The sequence below is a fragment of the Schistocerca americana genome, chromosome 1, assembly GCF_021461395.2.
Source record: "Schistocerca americana isolate TAMUIC-IGC-003095 chromosome 1, iqSchAmer2.1, whole genome shotgun sequence".
In the NCBI taxonomy this organism is placed as follows: Eukaryota; Metazoa; Arthropoda; class Insecta; order Orthoptera; family Acrididae; genus Schistocerca; species Schistocerca americana.
In genome coordinates this window covers 165,599,029-165,618,991 of record NC_060119.1, presented here as the reverse complement: position 1 = coordinate 165,618,991, position 19,963 = coordinate 165,599,029, and the positions used below count along the sequence as shown (strand labels likewise).

At 43.8% G+C, this 19,963-nt stretch overlaps 1 protein-coding gene across 1 annotated transcript in view; it reads right to left on the bottom strand.

Moving 5' to 3' along the window:
• The window catches only part of LOC124551947 (homeobox protein six1-like), a gene marked incomplete at its 3' end in the record, with an annotated part of 416,701 nt that overhangs the window by 41,722 nt on the left and 355,016 nt on the right, over window positions 1-19,963 (bottom strand). The window contains exon 2 of the mRNA XM_047126479.1: window positions 16,460-16,610. Coding sequence (XP_046982435.1) covers window positions 16,460-16,610 — 151 coding nt within the window. The remainder of the gene's footprint in view (window positions 1-16,459; window positions 16,611-19,963) is intronic.

Below are 19,963 nucleotides of genomic sequence, written 5' to 3'. Positions count from 1 at the left end.
AAGACTCCGAATTGCAGTGGAGCCTAGCATTTTTTACGTGTCATGTAGATGTCATTTTCAGACATGAAAAAAGCGATGAATGACAGCATAAAGTCCACAGTGACTGAATGTGGAAATACAGACTTGGATTTCTGGTGTGACCACTTAGCTATCAAGCATATATTTTACTTGTATTACTACGATTTTAAACATGATGTGGGATACTTTAACGTTTCATCGACGAAAATAGAAGGAGAAATGTGAATGTGCAATCAGGATTAAACGAAAATTTAAGAGTTTCTACCATCAGCTAAGAATTATCTTTGCTCTGTTGTTCTACGTTGCGCAATGGTCGTAACAGAAGTCAGTTTGCCGAAAATACAGTTTGGCCACGTTCCGTCGTTGTTTACGAATTTCCTTTGCCGCAAATAAAATACTGTCACTGCCTGTCGACGTATGAAACGGAATTTCCTGAGTTGCGAAGACAACAAGTGGACTATAAGAAACATCGGTATGACTGTAAAACACAGCGTAAAATATCCGTGTGATTAGTCTTCTGTTTCATTCGAAAGTCCGGCACTTCAAAGACGGCGTATTGCGATGTCGGAAAGCTTAATCTCAACCAGGCCTGAGAGGCGTGCGCATGGCAAGATTCAAAGAATAGTGTCACCGACTGCGAAATGCAGCCAAGTTGGTGAGTTATCGCGAACAGCCAACGGTCGTGTAGTGGCTCTGGCAGCAGTTAAAAAGAGAATCCGAGATGAGAGGGTGTCTACGGCAGCCCTGTAGCGTCATCTGGCGCGGCCTCCTTGGATCTCGCCAGATAGCATTTGGTGAACAGGTGCCTGGTACAGAAGGCTGTGGCCACTCAGGCCTGCCACAGCATTCGCGTAACACGTTCAGTAAGATTCATGAATGTTTCCCAGTCAAGAAACTAGCGCAAATATTTTTCAGTACAATTAATGTCTGCCGAAAGATATGTAGTAAAGCATATGCACTGAAGGACAAGGAGATCGCTGTATCCTATTCCATTACCTCAATTTTTAATGCATCATCGGAAGATAACGGATAGTATACATTGAAGAGCCAAAGAAACTGGTACACTTGCCCGATATCGTGTAGGGCTCCCGAGAGCACGCATAAGTGCCGCAGCACGAAGTGCTAATGTCTGAAACAGTACTGGAGGGAACTGACACCAAGAATCGTGCAGGGCTATCAATAAATCCGTAAGAGTACGAAGGTGTGGAGATCTCTTCTGAACAGCACGTTGCAAGGCATCCCAGATATGCCCAATAATGTTTATGTCTGGGGCCTTTGGTGGCCAGCGAAAGTGTTTAAGTTCACAAGAGTATTTCTGGAGCCACTCTGTAGCAATTCTGGACGTGTGGAGTGTCGCACTGTCCTGCTGAAATTACCCAAGTTCGTCGGAATGCATAATGGACATGAATGGATGCAGGTGATCAGACAGGGTGCTTTCGTGCGTGTCACCTGCCAGAGTCGTATCTAGACGTATCAGGCGTCCCATCACTCCAAATGCGCGCGCCCCACACCATTACAGAGTATCCACCAGTTTGAACTGTCCCGTGTTGACGTTCAGGGTCCATGGATTCACGAAGTTATCTCCATACCCGTTCATGTCCATCCGCTCGATGCTATTTGAAACGAGACTCATCCGACCAGGGAACTTATTTCGTATCATCAACAGTCCAGTGTCGGTGTTGACGGGACCAGGCGAGGCGTAAAGATTTGTGTCGTGCAGTCATCAAGGGTATACGAGTGGGCCTTCGGCTTCGAAATCCCATATCGATGATGTTCTGTTGAATGGTTCGCAGGCTCACCCAGCATTGAAATCTGCAGTAGTTCTTGGAAGGATTGTACTTCTGTCACTTTGAACGATTTTCTTCAGTCGTTGTTGATCCCGTTCATACAGGATTTTTTTTCGGCCGCAGCGATGTCGGAGATTTGAAGTTTTGCCGGATTCCTGATACTCACGGTACACTCATTCTTGGTCGTATGGGAAAGTCCCCACTTCATCGCAACCCCGGAGATGTTGTGTTCCATTGCTAGTGAGCCGACTATAATAACACGTTTAAATTCACTTAAAGCTTCATAAGTTGTCATTGTAGCAGCAGTAACCGATCTAGCAACGGCGTCTGACACTTGTTGTCTTATACGAGGTGCATTCAAGTTCTAAGGCCTCCGATTTTTTTTCTCCGGACTGGAAAGAGATAGAAACATCCGCATTGTTTTAAAATGAGGCCGCATTCATTGTCAATACGTCACAGAGATGCCAGCACCACACGGCAGATGGAATTTTACCGCCAGCGGCGAGAATGAGAACTGTTTTAAATACTTAAAATGGCGACGTTTTCCTTACTTGAGCAGCGATTCGTTTTCTGATTTTGCGTGGTGTGAATCTAATTGAAATTCATCGACAGTTGAAGGAGACATGTAGTGATGGAGTTATGGATGTGTCGAAAGTGCGTTCGTGGGTGCGACAGTTTAATGAAGGCAGAACATCGTGTGAAAACAAACCGAAACAACCTCGGGCTTGCACAAGCCGGTCTGACGACACGATTGAGAAAGTGGAGAGAATTGTTTTGGGGGATCGCCGAATGACTATTGAACAGATCGCCTCCAGAGTTGGCATTTCTGTGGGTTCTGTGCACACAATCCTGCATGACGACCTGAAAATGCGAAAAGTGTCATCCAGGTGGGTGCCACGAATGCTGATGGACGACCGCATGGCTGCCCGTATGGCATGTTGCCAAGCAATGTTGACGCGCAACGACAGCATGAATGGGACTTTCTTTTCGTTGGTTGTGACAATGGATGAGACGTGGATGCCATTTTCCAATCCAGAAACAAAGCGCCAGTCAGCCCAATGGAAGCACACAGATTCACCGCCACCAAAAAAATTTCGGGTAACCGCCAGTGCTGAAAAAATGATGGTGTCCACGTTCTGGGACAGCGAGGGCGTAATCCTTACGCATTGCGTTCCAAAGGGCACTACGTTAACAGGTGCATCCTACGAAAATGTTTTGAAGAACAAATTCCTCCCTGCACTGCAACAAAAACGTCCGGGGAGGGCTGCGCGTGTGCTGTTTCACCAAGACAACGCACCCGCACATCGAGCTAACGTTACGCAACAGTTTCTTCGTGATAACAACTCTGAAGTGATTCCTCATGCTCCCTACTCACCTGACCTGGCTCCTAGTGACTTTTGGCTTTTTCCAACAATGAAAGACACTCTCCGTGGCCGCACATTCACCAGCCGTGCTGTTATTGCCTCAGCGATTTTCCAGTGGTCAAAACAGACTCCTAAAGAAGCCTTCGCCGCTGCCATGGAATCATGGCGTCAGCGTTGTGAAAAATGTGTACGTCTGCAGGGCGATTACGTCGAGAAGTAACGCCCGTTTCATCGATTTCGGGTGAGTAGTTAATTATAAAAAAATCGGAGGCCTTAGAACTTGAATGCACCTCGTACTACAGGCGTTGCAGGGCGCAGCGCCGTATTCCGCCTGTTTACATATCTCTGTATTTGAATACTCATGCCTATACGAGTTTCTTTGGAGTTTCAGTGTAATAAACCAGGAATAATTGTCTTTATTTTAAACACTATCCTAATTTATCACGCGCTGCGTTAACAGTGATACGCAACGGTTCTATGGATAGATTTAGTGATGAGGACTTGACCGATACGCACTACGTGCACGGGTTTACTGAATGCAGAGGAAGAGCGGGTCAATGACTAAGCTGATCTGTTCCTGCAACGACAGCAACCACATGACAATAGTTTTGCCTCTGAGAGTTGTTGCATTACACCGTGTTTCGTGTTGTACTTTTTGCTAATTACGCATTACGAGTTTTACGCTTTTGTCTAATTGTTTCCACAGAAACAGAGGTGATTGCGAATAAATCATAGTTACTGAATCGTGGTGGCATTGAATTAGTAGAGTGTTCTGTCTGGCGCCACTGGCTCAGGTGTAATATCGACTATCCCTCTTGCGGCTTCATTGCCAATATCTATGAAGAAGAGGTGGTATCTGTGGGTTATGTCTTTGGTTGCCGACATATATATCGGGTTTGCTGGGCGGAGAAGGGGGCACGAAGTTTGGGGATTGGCGGTAGCATCACGACAAGAGGTTGTCATGAGGTCCGAGCGACTGAAGCCACGGGCTACTCAAGGAGGGCCTGCGCAGAGCGAAGATACAGGAGTACTTCGCCGGGGTCAGCGTCGACTACAAACAGTAGGCCGATATCCCGTGGGTTAGTTGGCAACATTCGTGTTGGACGACCGCTCGTGGCCTGCCTACCGTCTTCTACCTCGCTTCCATTGGCACCACTCAGTAACCGCTGCGACGCCCCGTGGATCCATGGAACTGCTTGTTGATAAAAGGGAGTAACATTCTGTAATCCTAGTGGTGATTTGTGTCATTGTCTACCTGACCTCCTAATTATTCTCTGGTTTGTACCCGACCTTAGAGTTTTACTCGGTCGGCTCTATGGTAGTAAATATACGTCGTAATATTGTACTAAGACAATAGTTGTTTAAAAATTTGACCCACTATTATACTGCCTTTCCTTTCTGGTTTATACCCGATCATCAATGTTCTAATGAATCAGCTCCTGGTCGTAAATACAGCCAGAAAATTGTACTAAGGAACAGGTTACTGTTGAACAAAGGAGTCTTCTGGTTGGATTAGGATGTTAACCGGTTCAATTCTTTGATTTTAATTCCATTTGTTATAATCTGAACAACCTGTTGTACTACACTGTGCGTTACTGTATTTGAAAGGCCGTGTCATTATTGATGTATTTTTAGCTGGATCTTGTGGTCCCGCCGAGTGATTTCTCTTGTAATAAATGTTCACAAGTAATGTTTTAAGACGTTCCTTCAGAGCGATCTTAATAACTGACAGTCAGTTTAACTTTGAAACTATTAACAGCCAAATGTCATTAGGGCTTTAGTCAAAATAAGATTGTCAAAAGGGGCGGGCTGGGATCCAGTAGCACCTTGGTTGCAGATTGGAATCAAGAGGTTGGTTGCTTCGAAGTAAGCCTTATCATTGTCATATTGTTTCCTAATCTGTTTAACCTTTAAGCACAGGTGCGCATCTTAATGCCGAACCTCTCGATATACAGCTCTTAAATTGAAAGTTACGTCATCTGTTGTGAGCAACTGAGTCACTCTTGTCATCAATGGTGCTTGTATAGTTTTCATGTGTTGCAGAAGGCCATTTAATAAAGTGCGGTAGTAAACACCGCTGTTTCATCTGATAACGGGCGGGCTGCAGATCCGGCCGTCTTATAATTATTGTTTGCTGTTTTGATTTCTCTAGCAAATTTGTTCATTTTGTAAGATGGATCACAACGTTTATGGTTATACACTGTTAAATAAACAGGTTATGAGAAAATAAAGTTATATTGGTGGGTGCTCCCTTCCACGTTTTCCTAAATTCCAGTAACTACCATGTCTCATTTACATTATTACTTTCTAAAGCGGTGCCGTAGACGGTGGGTTCTGCATACCAAAATGTATCGCTCTGAAAGTTTGTCGGAGGAGTTCTGTTTCATCTTGTACCAGAAAGGATCACGCGGTAGAATCGTTCAAAAATCGGATTTGGAAATTATTTGTTTATAAAAAGATCGTGTCATGCTTCCTCTAAGAGGAAGAAACATGTACCAGTCGTGTCGGAATTCGACGGTGGTAGGATTATGACCTATCAGGATTGCAGTTTATTGTTCCACCATATTCTTGTTCGCATTGGTCGGAATCCTACAACTGTTAGGCGGTTGTGGAATCGATGGGTTCAGCGGGGCTATACTCAACGCCGTGTTGGACATTAACAACTCGCGGAACGAGAGCTTGTGAGGACGAACAAACTGTTCATCCGGCCATGCAGGATCGTATGAGGGATATCCAGAAAGTAACAGACGTTTTGGTCTCTCGCAGAGGTGGTCGGTGCTACAGCCGCCATTTTGGGATCATAAAGTTCCTATACTCAGTACCCATCCAGCGGTTCTAGCGCGTGTTCTGTGTGTCTGCTACTTTGCTTTTTATAACTTGTTAAAATGTGCGCTGCACAAGAAAAGCCCGCCACTTGTGAGCTGTCTTCTATGATCAGGTTTTTCTTGGCAAAAAACTGCAAACCAATCGAAATTTCGAAATTTGTCGCAACATTTGTGATGTGCACGGAAAAGGAATAATGAGTGAAAGACGCGTGTTGCAATGGTGCACTGATTTTAAAAGTGACCCTACCAGTATTCACGTTGAGGACTGAACTGGCAGGCCTAGCTATGTGACTGACAAACTGGTGATGAAAATCAACCCCGAAATACGTGAAAATCGTCGTTTCATGACTGAGGAACGTTTTCCCCAAATTTCATCTATAAAATAAAATTTGGTTTTTCCATACCGTTAATTGTTACTTCAAAACATCTCTTACTTTCTGGACTGTTCTCGTATAAATCCTGTCACGCACCTTGAACTAGGAACTGGGCTTGTTTGCAGTGAGACAAGTCTCCAAACGAACTGTATGACGACATCTGGGACACTATGGACTGCCAGCAAGGCTCCCTTTGTTGCGGCTTTCCATAACATGGCAGCAGAAACAGGCTCCCGGCAGCTGTGTGCCCAAAGACCACTCTGGACTCATCGGTGATACTATGTTGTCTTTTCAAACGAGCCCCGGTTCTGCGTTTTGCATCACGATGGTTGCATCCGTTTTTTGAGGCTCGAAGGAGAACGAGCGCTTACATATCGTATTCGTCATCGTTGTACAGTGCCAGTACATGGCGTGGTGGTACGGCGTGCAGTTACATGTACAACATACACTGACGAAAAAAATCGCAGCACCAAAAAATAATCAATGTAGAGTGATGAAATTTCGGAAATACGTTCTTCTATGTGAAGTATTTAAGTGATTAATATTGAAAGATCACAGGTTAAGGTAAGCGTGAGATAAGCCATTGCTAATGTGGAGTGGTGGTACATTAATAACCGGTATAACCGCTAGAATGTTGAAAGCAAGCATGCAAACGTGCATGCATTGTGTGCCGGATGTCAGTTTGTGGGATGGAGTTCCATGACTGCTGCACTTGGCCGGTGAATACGCGGATGATTAACTTGGGAGTGGTTGACGCTGGAGTTGTCGTCCGATGCTGTCCCATATATGCTCGATTAGAGACAGATCTGGTGTTCGAGCGGGTCAAGGCAACATGTCGATACTCCGTAGAGCATTTTGGGTTACAACAGCGGTATGTGGGCGAGCGATGTCTTGTTGGAAAACAGTCCTTGGATATGCTGTACATGAATGGTAGCACAAGAAGTCGAATCGCCAGAATGACGTACAGTTTTGCAGTCTGGGTGCGTGGGAAACCACGAGAGTGATCCTGCTGTCACGAGAAATCGCACCCCAGCCCCTAACTCCTCGTGTAGGTCCAGTGTACCCAGCAAGCAGGCAGGTTGCTTTCAGGCCCTCAACTGGCCTCCTAACCAAAACACGGCCATCACTGGCACCGAGGCTGAACCAGCTTTAATCGGAAAACAAAATAGACCTCCACCCTGCCCTCCAAAGAGCTCTCGCTTGACGCCACTGAAGTCGCAAATGGCGGTGGTCTGGGGTCAGTCGAATGCAAGCTACACGACATCAGGCTCGGAGCTGTTGTTGAAGTAACAGATTTGTAGCACTTCTGTCACTGTGGTGCAACTGCTTGTGCAGTTGCAGTACGAAGCGCCAGAGCCACACGCGAACACTGTGGTCTTTCCTCTCGGTAGCTTCAAGTGACCGTCCGGAGCCCCGTCTTCCTAGCGACAGTAAATCCTTGTGACCGTCGGTGCCAGCAGTCATGTATCATGGCTACATTCCTGCCAAGTCTTTGGGCAATATCGCAGAAGGAGCATCCATCTCTTGTAGCTCTATTACGTGACTTCGTTCAAACTTCAAAAATAATGGTTAAAATGGCTCTAAGCACCATGGGACAACATCCGAGGTCATCAGTCCCCTAGACTTAGAACTACCTAGAACCTAAGGACATCTCACACGTCCATGGCCGAGGCAGGACTCGAACCTGCGACCGTATCAGCAGCGCGGTTCCGGACTGAAGCGCCTAGAACCGCTCGGCCACTCAGTGATGTGTTAATAATGGAGTCTTTGTCTCCGTAAGGGCATTCTCGACTAACAGCAGCTCACTACCTCCAGTCTCAAAGCCAACTAACACTCACGACCGTTACAGCGCGTATCTAAAGCAAACCTGATTTGCATCCTCAAAGGGGTGCTATTAACGTCAATCTTATGTGAATTGCGCAAAATCCGAGTAGACATTATCTTTCAGACGTAGAAATACCCCTCCCTGCCGACTTTAGTTTATGTCGCACATAAATTTATGTCGATACGGAAGGCGTTGGACTGGTGCTCCGGGCAGCGAATTCTCGGTATTTCTCCCTGTCGTTGCAATTTTATGATCAGCGGTGCGCATCGGTAATGTAGCTGAAAGTATATTACGAAGTTCTCGCAGTTGTTCCATAAAATCTTCTCTGTAGAAAATGTCTCGACGCCATTTATTTTCATTATCATTGCGACAGAGGCATGCATGTAGTTTATCGGCCGAGGCCTTGATGAAGTATGACGCGTAATCTGAGTGTCTGCATGATCGACAGCTGCTAATGAGCCACGCATCTCGTGGACCAATGCGTCCGCACGCAATTAACTGACTCAGTTATCAAAACCAACAAGTGTTATGACACAATAACAACACGTTGCGCGTGCTTCTGACACAATCACTTTGCCTTTTGACGTACGCATGTAAACAAGACGCCACGACCTCTACCGAGGAAGTGAACATCGCGTGCTTTTGTAACGAGCGCAAGCTTCTAGATCATGTCAGCACATTGTAAACGGACCACTACAAGAAGTGTAGACCGTATAAACTATTCCACTACATGGTAGCGGACTGATACAGCAACATTATTATAAGTTCAATGTAAACACTGTCGTAGGTTGCAGCTTTGTAGTCTATACCACAATATAAAAACAAGTAGTTGTTTAACTTTGTTGCCAAAAATGTCGAAACGTAGTTGACCTAATTACTTCAGATTTTTACTCAGTATTCTAACGAACATTTGGACGGACACAGGCTACATATTCTTTTTAAATATATATAGTGTATAACTATGTATGTAATATATAAAACGGAAACTTTGTTACTAAAACTCTCCAAAATTCTAGACCGATTTACTTTAAATTTTTACATGATACTCTAATGAACATTCGGCCTGATGTAAGCTATATATTTTTGTTATGTATATAATGCATTACGGTATACAGAATATATAACGAGAAAACGTTGTTACCAAAAATCTCGACTGGCTCGTGAGTGATTTACTTCAAATTTTCACACGATACTCAAATGAACTTTCGGACAGACAGAGGCTTCGTATTCTTTTAAATATTTATAATACACCTGCTAGACCGATTTGCTTCAAATTTTTACACGATACTCTAATAAACGTTCTGACGGACGTAGGGTACATATTTTTATAAGATTTATAATACATAAGTATATATTTACTATAGAATAGTAAAACGTTGTTCTTAAAAATCTCGGAAAGTTCTTGACCGATTTATTTCAAATCTTCACCCGATGCTCTAGTGAACATTCAAACGGATATAGACTATATATTTTTGTAATGAATGTATATTATAAAGGTAAGTGTACAATGTGCGTGCCATTAAAACTTAGAAACGAGTCCCGATACAATCAAGGGAGGGTGCCCATTTTTACCTGAAGGGTGTGCTTTTTAAGATCTAAGGACTGGGAAGTTTCGTTCTCTAGGAATTTCTAGAAGATTCCGTAACATTCGAGAGCATTCCACAACATTCCAGATTGTTCCACAATGATGTGGCATGTTAAAATGTTCGGGAGTAGTCTGGAATATTCTGTAATATTTCAGAGAGTTGGAGAACATCCGTAATATCCTAGATCATTGTGGAACATTCCAGAACACTCTTCAACGTTATGGAACGTTCAGGAACATTGTGGATCATTCGAAACCTTTTTGGTACGTTCTGGAATTCGTCACTGGTGGCGCTACGCATTGGTAGGGGGTACATATAGCAACACCCGTCGTGGTTTCGAACATCAGTTTCTCATCAGTGACAAAGGGGGGAACCGAGAAAGTAATGCAGTGAGGAAACAAAAACAGTAAAATATCGGTAGCCATAGTGATACAGTGACCGAAAATAGTGATAAGTGTGTAAGTGTACTTAGCGTATTTGTTAATAAAAAGTTGATTTGATCTATATTTTAGACAATACCCAGAGGTAAAAGAAGAGATTATACCAGTTCTGAAGCAAAGACAGCGAAAAAACTAAACAGACGAAGAGAGCGAAGCACGTTTAAGTTCCCAACAAACAAGAATGAGCACCGGGAGAAGCAGAGACACCGAAGAACAACGAAATGATGAACGGATTGAAGAATCAAGAATTGCGAAACAATTTTATAATAAAAGATTGCGAATGCAAGCCAGTCGTGAAAGTATCACCCTAGGAGAAGGGTGGACGAGGACGAGTAAACGGTACAATCTAACAAATGAAGTATTCGACTACGACCCGACGGATGAATATAACAAACAAAAACATGTCGTTATTGGAAAAATGGGTAAAATATGCCTATCTTCCGAAGGGAAAAAATTCAATAGACGAACACAAGGATTCTGTTGCATGAATGGAAAAATTCGATTATTAACTCCCTGAGTGGAGCCGGGTACCCCAGTTAGTATATAATGTGTATAAATGTATATGTAAGATACAAACAGCATATCTACCGAGCTGCGGATCTACACGGAAGGAGCTATATTTACAGACCACCAGGTGTCACCATCCTACACAACGAAGTGTTTAGGCTCAGTGAACCACAACCTTGATTTAAGAAGGCATGGTGTCTATAAGAGTCCCTGTAGCTGTGGGAGTCATACACTGGATGTGTCACAGCGTGCTGGACAGATGCGTCGACCATCGATGACACACGCTACTGGACCAGCCAGAGAAATCTGCAGTGGCCGAACATCAGGTCAGTACAGGAAAGGAGATGGCTGAAACAAATATGACAGCATAGTCTCATACCGAAGCGATGACAGTACTTGTAGTCTGTGTGGTTACAGAATGAAAGCCGATGAGAGAGTTGGAAATGGAAATGAGTGTATGGCGTCAGTGGCCGAGAGTTCCCAGACGGGAAGTTCGGCCGCCAAGAGCAGATCTTATTGAGTGCGACGCCACATTGGGCTACCTGCGCGTCGACAATGGGGATGAAATGATGATGAGGACAGCACAACACTCAGTCCGTGAGGGGAGAAAATCTCCCTCCCTAGCCGGGAATCGAACCTGGGTCCCCATGCGTGGCAATCCAACGCACTGACCATTCAGCTAATGGGGCAAAAAAGGACAGTGCTAAAAAATGGCAATAACGTAGCCTATCAAATTCTCAGGATTAAAGACAGACAAAAAGGTTTTTTGGAGGAATCATATTCAGAATTTTGTTCATAAAATAAACGCAGTTGTTTTCACTGCGATTATACGCTACTTGCCACTATCACTTTACGTACTCTACATCGGCAGGCGGCTCCGGACTTAGGGCGTAGTATTGACCGACGAAAGCGCATATTATGATTGACAGTCTTGGCACGTGCGCCGGAGCTTTTGGTTCATCGTCCAGCAGACGGCGTAGCTAACTCTATCGCTACCGATTAGGATATCTCCTCTATTGGCCACCGAATTTGGTGCCTTCACGCCTGCGCCGTTTCTTCTTAGACTGGCATAAATATGAGGCTTCAGTCACAGCCCATTAGTGATAGACTAGAACTATTAAAATTACTAACTGGCCGATCATGAGGACTACACTCCTCCACTATCATTCACACAGACAAATTCCTGATCCATCCTATACTTTTCTAAGGAAATATTGCATGGCTATCCACCCCACCCAAGTTCTACAAGTCCCTCAAAATACTCGAAATTCTTTTCTTGCTTTCCGCCGACGCTTGCCTACCCTCCCCCTCCCCCCTCCTGCCCCCCGCTCGAAGGAACCCCTTACCAACTCATCGAATTTCCACTTCTCCTCGTTCACACTGAACATCTCCGAATAAGCTGCACCATCTGCAAACTCCTTTACGGTCCTAGTGGTGCTGCTGCGACTGTACCTTCACATCAAACCAGTAATCCACCTACATACCCTCCACATCCCCTCCCAAAGAAATTTCAACCCTCTCCCTCTCAGAACGCGAACTCCGCCTCGACATGTACCCATCCTACGAACTTTGAATCCATCCCACCCTATTCGTACCCCCTCCTCCCCCCCAATCGCTCCCTCTTCGTCCTCACCCCATACCACACCTCCTCCTTTTCCCTTACTTGTCGGTCCCTATCTCTCACCCCCTTCTCCCTTCAAATTTATAGATCCCAATACTGACTACTCATCACCACCTCTTCCCAATCCTTAGTCCACATTACCACAGCTCTCCTATCTCCTTCTATGGCTCTATATCAACCATCTGCCGTCCCAGGGCAGGTCCTTTTTCAGTTTAATGAAAGTTTATAGTGCGTCGTCTTTAATGGTGAGTGTCTCTTCTGCGTTTTTTCTTTTCAAGTGTTTACTGTTCTTCAGGTATTTGTGAAATGTTTTAACTGCTGTCTGTCCACGTTTTTATCATTGTTTTTAAACCATACATGAAGACAACATCATATCTTACGTTCTCCTATTAAGACTACCCTTAAAAAAATTGAATTCATGGTAAGAATGTCATCTTGTTTCGTGTTTATCATCTGTGTTAGTGTATAATGTCTACTGGCTAAAGAGTGTGTTGACTGTACCACTGCCAGACCTCCAACCTTCTCCGCCCTCATGGGGCAAGGGGGTAAGAAAAAAAAAAGAAAACTGCCCAGCAATGTGTTCACCGCACCTCAAGATGTCGATCAGCTGCACCACTGAAATATTGTGGGAACTTCACAACGACATCCGACATCTCGCCCGAGAACCATATCTTCAACTAATCCATCGGGAAAGCCTCAAGCAACACAGCCTGTTTGCTGGTATATAAGATCCTACTAGAACCAATGTATGCGCTTCACTTACCCAGCGCGATTTACAGAAAGCATTTCGCAGTAGCAAAGAGCTTGCAGCAGAAGAGATTTGTTTCACACTAGCGAAGACAAACAAGTTATTATACCTCTTAAGGTATGCATATGGGGGTACCCGTGGTCTAGGGGTAGCGTCTTTGGTTCATAATCAAAACGTCTTTGGTCCCCGAAATTTTGATAAATAATCAGCATTGGCGGCCGAAGACTTCCGGCATAAGAAGTCAGCCTCATTCTGCCAACGGCCTTGTCAAAGAGGGCGGAGGACCGGATAGAGGTTCAGGGCACTCTCTTGTCCTAGGGGTGGGAAATTTCCCCTAAAGGCGGAAGAATCAGCAGTGATCAACGACATGAGGATGCAGAAGGCAATGGGAACCACTGCATTAAAAACACGTAACGTGTATCCACAGGACATGTGGCCTGTATTTGAAGAACTGTCATGATGATCTCTCCATTGGCAAAAGATTCAGGAATAGTCCCCCTTCGGATCTCCGGGAGGGGACTGCCAAGGGGGAGGTTACCATGAGAAAAAGATTGAATAATCAACGAAAGGATAACGTTCTACGAGTCGGGGCGTGGAATGTCAGAAGCTTGAACGTGGTAGGGAAACTAGAAAATCTGAAAAGGGAAATGCAAAGGCCCAATCTAGATATAGTAGGGGTCAGTGAAGTGAAGTGGAAGGAAGACAAGGATTTCTGGTCAGATGTGTATGGGGTAATATCAACAGCAGCAGAAAATGCTATAACAGGTGTAGGATTCGTTATGAATAGAAGGTAGGACAGAGGGTGTGTTACTGTGAACAGTTCAGTGACCGGGTTGTTCTAATCAGAATCGACAGCAGACCAACACCGACAACGATAGTTCAGGAATACATGCCGACGTCGCAAGCTGAAGATGAACAGATAGAGAAAGTGTATGAGGATATTGAAAGGGTAATGCAGTATGTAGAGGGGGACGAAAATCTGATAGTCATGGGCGACTGGAATGCAGTGGTATGGGAAGGAGTAGAAGAAAAGGTTAAAGGAGAATATGGGCTTGGGACAAGGAATGAAAGAGGAGAAAGCCTAATTGAGTTCTGTAACAAGTTTCAGCTAGTAATAGCGAATACCCTGTTCAAGAATCATAAGAGGAGGAGGTATACTTGGAAAAGGCCGGGAGATACGGGAAGATTTCAATTAGATTACATCATGGTCAGGCAGAGATTCCGAAATCAGATACTGGATTGTAAGGCGTACCCAGGAGCAGATATAGACTCAGATCACAATATAGTAGTGATGAAGAATAGGCTGAAGTTCAAGACATTAGTCAGGAAGAATCAATACGCAAAGAAGTGGGAAACGGAAGTACTAAGGAATGACGAGATACGTTTGAAGTTCTCTAACGCTATAGATACAGCAATAAGGAATAGCGCAGTAGGCAGTACAGTTGAAGAGGAATGGACATCTCTAAAAATGGCCATCACAGAAGTTGGAAAGGAAAACATAGGTACAAAGAAGAAACCATGGGTAACAGAAGAAATACTTCAGTTGATTGATGAAAGGAGGAAGTACAAACATGTTCCGGGAATATCAGGAATACAGAAATACAAGTCGCTGAGGAATGAAATAAATAGGAAGTGCAGGGAAGCTAAGACGAAATGGCTGCAGGAAATATGTGGAGACATCGAAAAAGATATGATTGTCGGAAGGACAGACTCAGCATACAGGAAAGTCAAAATAACCTTTGGTGACATTAAAAGCAACGGTGGTAACATTAAGAGTGCAACGGGAATTCCACTGTTAAATGCAGAGGAGAGAGCAGATAGGTGGAAAGAATACATTAAAAGCCTCTATGAGGGTGAAGATTTGTCTGATGTGATAGAAGAAGAAACAAGAGCCGATTTAGAAGAGATGGGGCATCCAGTATTAGAATCGGAATTTAAAAGAGCTTTAGAGGACTTACGGTCAAATAAGGAAGAAGGGATATATAACATTCCATCAGAATCTCTAAAATCATTGGGGGAAGTGGCGACAAAACGACTATTCACGTTGGCGTGTAGAATATATGAGTCTGGCGATATACCATCTGACTTTCGGAAAAGCATCATCCACACAATTCCGAAGACGGCAAGAGCTGACAAGTGCGAGAATTATCGCACAATCAACTTAACAGCTCATGCATCGAAGCTGCTTACAAGAATAACATACAGAAGAATGGAAAAGAAAATTGAGAATGTGCTAGGTGACGATCAGTTTGGCTTTAGGAAAAGTAAAGGGACGAGAGAGGATATTCTGACGGTACGGCTAATAATGGAAGCAAGGCTAAAGAAAAATCAAGACACTTTCATAGGATTTGTCGACCTGGAAAAAGCGTTCGACAATATAAAATGGTGCAAGCTGTTCGAGATTCTGAAGAAAGTAGGGGTAAGCTATAGGGAGAGACGGGTTATATACAATATGTACAACAACCAAGAGGGAATAATAAGGGTGGACGATCGAGAACGAAGTGCTCGTATTAAGAAGGATGTAAGACAAGGCTGTAGCCTTTCGCCCCTACTCTTCAATCTGTACATTGAGGAAGCAATGATGGAAATAAAAGAAAGGTTCAGGACTGGAATTAAAATACAAGGTGAAAGGATATCAATGATACTATTCGCTGATGACATTGCTATCCTGAGTGAAAGTGAAGAAGAATTAAATGATCTGCTGAACGGAATGAACAGTCTAATGAGTACACAGTATGGTTTGAGAGTAAATCGGAGAAAGACGAAGGAAGGCAATGAGAAGTAGTAGAAATGAGAACAGCGAGAAACTTAACATCAGGATTGATGGTCACGAAGTCAATGAAGTTAAGGAATTCTGCTACCTAGGCAGTAAAATAACCAATGACGGACGGAGCAAAGACGACATCAAGAGCAGACTCGCTATGGCAAAAAAGGCATTTCTGGCCAAGAGAAGTCTACTAATATCAAATACCGGCCTTAATTTGAGGAAGAAATTTCTGAGGATGTACGTGTGGAGTACAGCATTGTATGGTATTGAAACATGGACTGTGGGAAAACCGGAACAGAAGAGAATCGAAGCATTTGAGATGTGGTGCTATAGACGAATGTTGAAAATGAGGTGGACTGATAAGGTAAGGAATGAGGAGGTTCTACGCAGAATCGGAGAGGAAAGGAATATGTGGAAAACACTGATAAAGAGAAGGGACAGGACGATAGGACATCTGCTAAGACATGGGGGAATGATTTCCATGGTACTAGAGGGAGCTGTAGAGGGCAAAAACTGTAGAGGAAGACAGAGATTGGAATACGTCAATGAAGAGGTTAGCACAGGAAAGGAATACGTGGCCGGCCGCATCAAACGCACCTGCGTGGGGATGCCGGGCGGCTGCTGCTGCTGCTGGTCCAGCCCCGCGGGCGGCTTGTGGTCGCCGTCTGCAGACTCCGAGCTGGAGTCCAGCGCCGAGCTGGGGCCTGCCGCCCCCGCCTTGTCGCCTTCACCTCCAGACCGTCCGGACCTGCCGACACAAAACACACACAGAGATCAGCAACGCTCTCAGTTGGCTGCACTCTTTAAAAGCTATAACATTTTAAAAAAATTATTTTACACGTCTAGTTCTGAAGGACCTAATTGACGAGCAAATCTCCATGGTCACTGAACGAGTCAGTATATGAGATCAATATAGATAAAATAAAATGTAGACGGATCCTATGCATTTGACAAGCTGCTATTATACCAGGTGCTATGGGTATAGCTACAGATATTGCGATAATTGTTACCTTGATATGTACCATCTTCTTCCTGCGAACACATCACATAAATTATTACGTGGATTACGCCTGTCAGTATAGACTGTCAATTTTGGGTCCACGAATGTACACTGCCCAGGGGAAGATAAATATTAATGGTTTCCTTGTACCACATCTACTTGGAGGTACTAACGAACCTAAAAACATACTGCTTTTAATGTAATTCTTAGTCTGCTAATGAAGTAAATACTGATTGCTCCGTACACTTCCTCTGTCACCAATAAAAATATCTGCGCTTATACTCCTAACAGCTTGAATATTACTACAATTAACACTAAACAAAGTAATTTTTCCAGAAACCCCCCAACAGAATAAAAAGGCTTATCCATGAGAAAATTCCTCAGTTCGGACGCGAATGTGGAAGGATTATTGCTAAGATTTTTGAATTAGCCTTTTGAAACTGGTCGCAGCAGAATACTGCATGCCTTTCTGTACAGGTGTCATGGTGGTGCGATCCAAATGCAGACTGGATTTCTGCCAAGACTAGAAGCTGCTAATTCTTGAGAATAAGCTCATAGTGTTAACTATGAACGAAATTAATGTAGATAAATTTTGAGATCCATGTCAGAATAACATATCCGTAGAGACACAGTTCTGTGAAAGGTGAAAATAATGAAGAAGGGCGGAAGAAGTGGGAGGTAGAAGTAGAAGAGAGGAGAAGAAGAAGGGAAAGGATTGGAAAACACCATAATCGGAAGGAGGCGGAGATGTTCAAAAGGGTTCAGGAGATTCGAACTGTGCTATGTTGAGACTTTGTTTTTTATTTCGGCTGCTAGACGGAAGCACCTTCGTTATACCAAGTCAAACAACGCACTGTATAATGTAAGTGGTGTAGAGAGCATATGTTGTCGTCGACGTTTTCTTTACTACGGTCTTTGTACTGATCGGCAATGAAACAATGTTATATCACAAACTAAAAGAATTATTAAAATCTGTTCGTTTTAGTTCCGTGTAAAATCGTCTTGATTAGATGTTGTCGGAGGGGGGGGGGGGGCTGGCACGGGTGAGGGGGGGGGGGAGAGGGAGTTGAAACGTGGGAGTTTGCCCTAGGCGCCAGTTATAACTACGCTGTTTATTGTCATTAGATTGCTATAATTCACAACAGCTTAAGCAACATTTCCTTTAAGCCTGCTTAATGGTTACTGTACTTACATGTGGATAAATACTGAATGGATCTAACAAACGAAAGACCATATAGTATTCGATAACTGAATTGGTAATAAACCTCTGGAGCGTTTGACACCATTTACGTAGCAGCAACGCTTCGATGCCATATAAAATGGAATCAAAGCGTGAGATCAGCAGCAGACAAAGTGAAAGGAAGATTTAGATCTGAGGGATAATTCTGGGAAAGTATAGTGCACTGGTTAAGACTTAGTGTGACATCTTCTAGAGCACTGTTGCAGTACAATTCATCTCAAACTGACCTGACGCAAGACAGAGATGCACTGCTAAAATCGCAACAGGCCGGTGTAGCCCTTAACGAAGATGCCCAAAGAACTTAAATGCGAATCACTGGAAGAGGGGCGACGTTTTTTCGTGAAACTGTTGGATGAATTAGAGAATCGGAATTCCACTTAGTATGTACAGTAATTCTCCTGTCGTCATCGTATACGGTGCGCAGTATTCTCGAGAATAAGATAAAAGCGAATATCGCATGAATTTTTCCATCGCAACAAGGGCGAATGGAACAGCGCAATGAGTAGTTAATAATGGTACAAAGTATATCCCGCAATTTGCGCTCTGTTCAGTTTTAGGTCTCTTTTCGTCTTCATTCGACTTAGGAGAATCTTTTCTAATTCTCAGAACTTGTAAAACTTTTAAAAAGATTTGTTTGAGTAGTCCATTAAGATGTCAGATATTATGCCTTTGTTTACTGAATGAATGAACTGATTGCTTATTATTTTGATGCAGTTCCTTGATTTCTTTTTGGCCATCTATAGTTTTTGCAACCGTAGCAGTTGTCTTCCAAAACAATTTGTTCCTCTATGTCCTGCACTTCCTCTTTTGACGTTTTCGCTTGCATAAACACACTGTTGCGAATAGCGGTATCGCAGTACCTGAATTTAGCACCTCTTGAGACGGCCCTCTTAATGCAGGGATTGTATGCTTTACCAAGCGTAGCAGCCATCGAGTCTCATTAAACGTCATTATATTCTCTTTCATGCTTATTCTCCAATACAATCGTTCAATATAATTTCCTGTATACAGAAAGTAATATACGAATATAGCACCATTTTGTTACATCCATTGTGTTTTGTTTTGCTTCCAAGTGCTAAATAATATCGAAAAGTATATTGATTAACTTCCGTCGTTAGCAGACGACGGCACGATCTCCTGTTTCTGCGCATGTGCGATTAATATGTTGTATCTCCCCTACCAATAGCATTCAAAACGAAGATCTCCAAGATACACTGAGTGGAATAGTGGAATAGTGATACACACATGTACACATGGCGGTAGTATCGCGTACACAAGGTATTAAAGGACAGTACCTTGGCGGAGCCCCCCTTTGTTAAAATGGCTCAAATGGCTCTGAGGACTATGGGACTTAACAACTGAGGTCATCAGTCCCCTATAACTTAGAACTAGTTAAACCTAACTAATCTAAGGACATCACACACATCCATGCCCGAGGGAGGATTCGAACCTGCGACCGTAGCGATCCCGCGGTTCCAGACTCAAGCGCCTAGAACCGCTCGGCCACACCGGCCGGCCCCCCTTTTGTTCTCATGTGATTTATGTGATATGTGAAAAGGTTTCCGCCGTTATTATGGCCGCACAATGAGAATTAGCAAACAGAATGGTAGTCTGACTTAGAAACATGGGACATTCCATTTCGGAAATCGTCAGGGAATTCAATATTCCGAATCCACAGTGTAACGAGTGGGTCGGGAATACCAAATTTCAGGCATTAACACTCACCGCGGACATCGCAGTGGCCGACGACCTTCACTTAACGACCGAGAGCAGCGCGTTTGTGTAGAGTTGTCAGTGCTAACAGACAAGCAACACTGCGTGAAATAACCGCAGATATATAATTTTGAGACGTATGACGAAC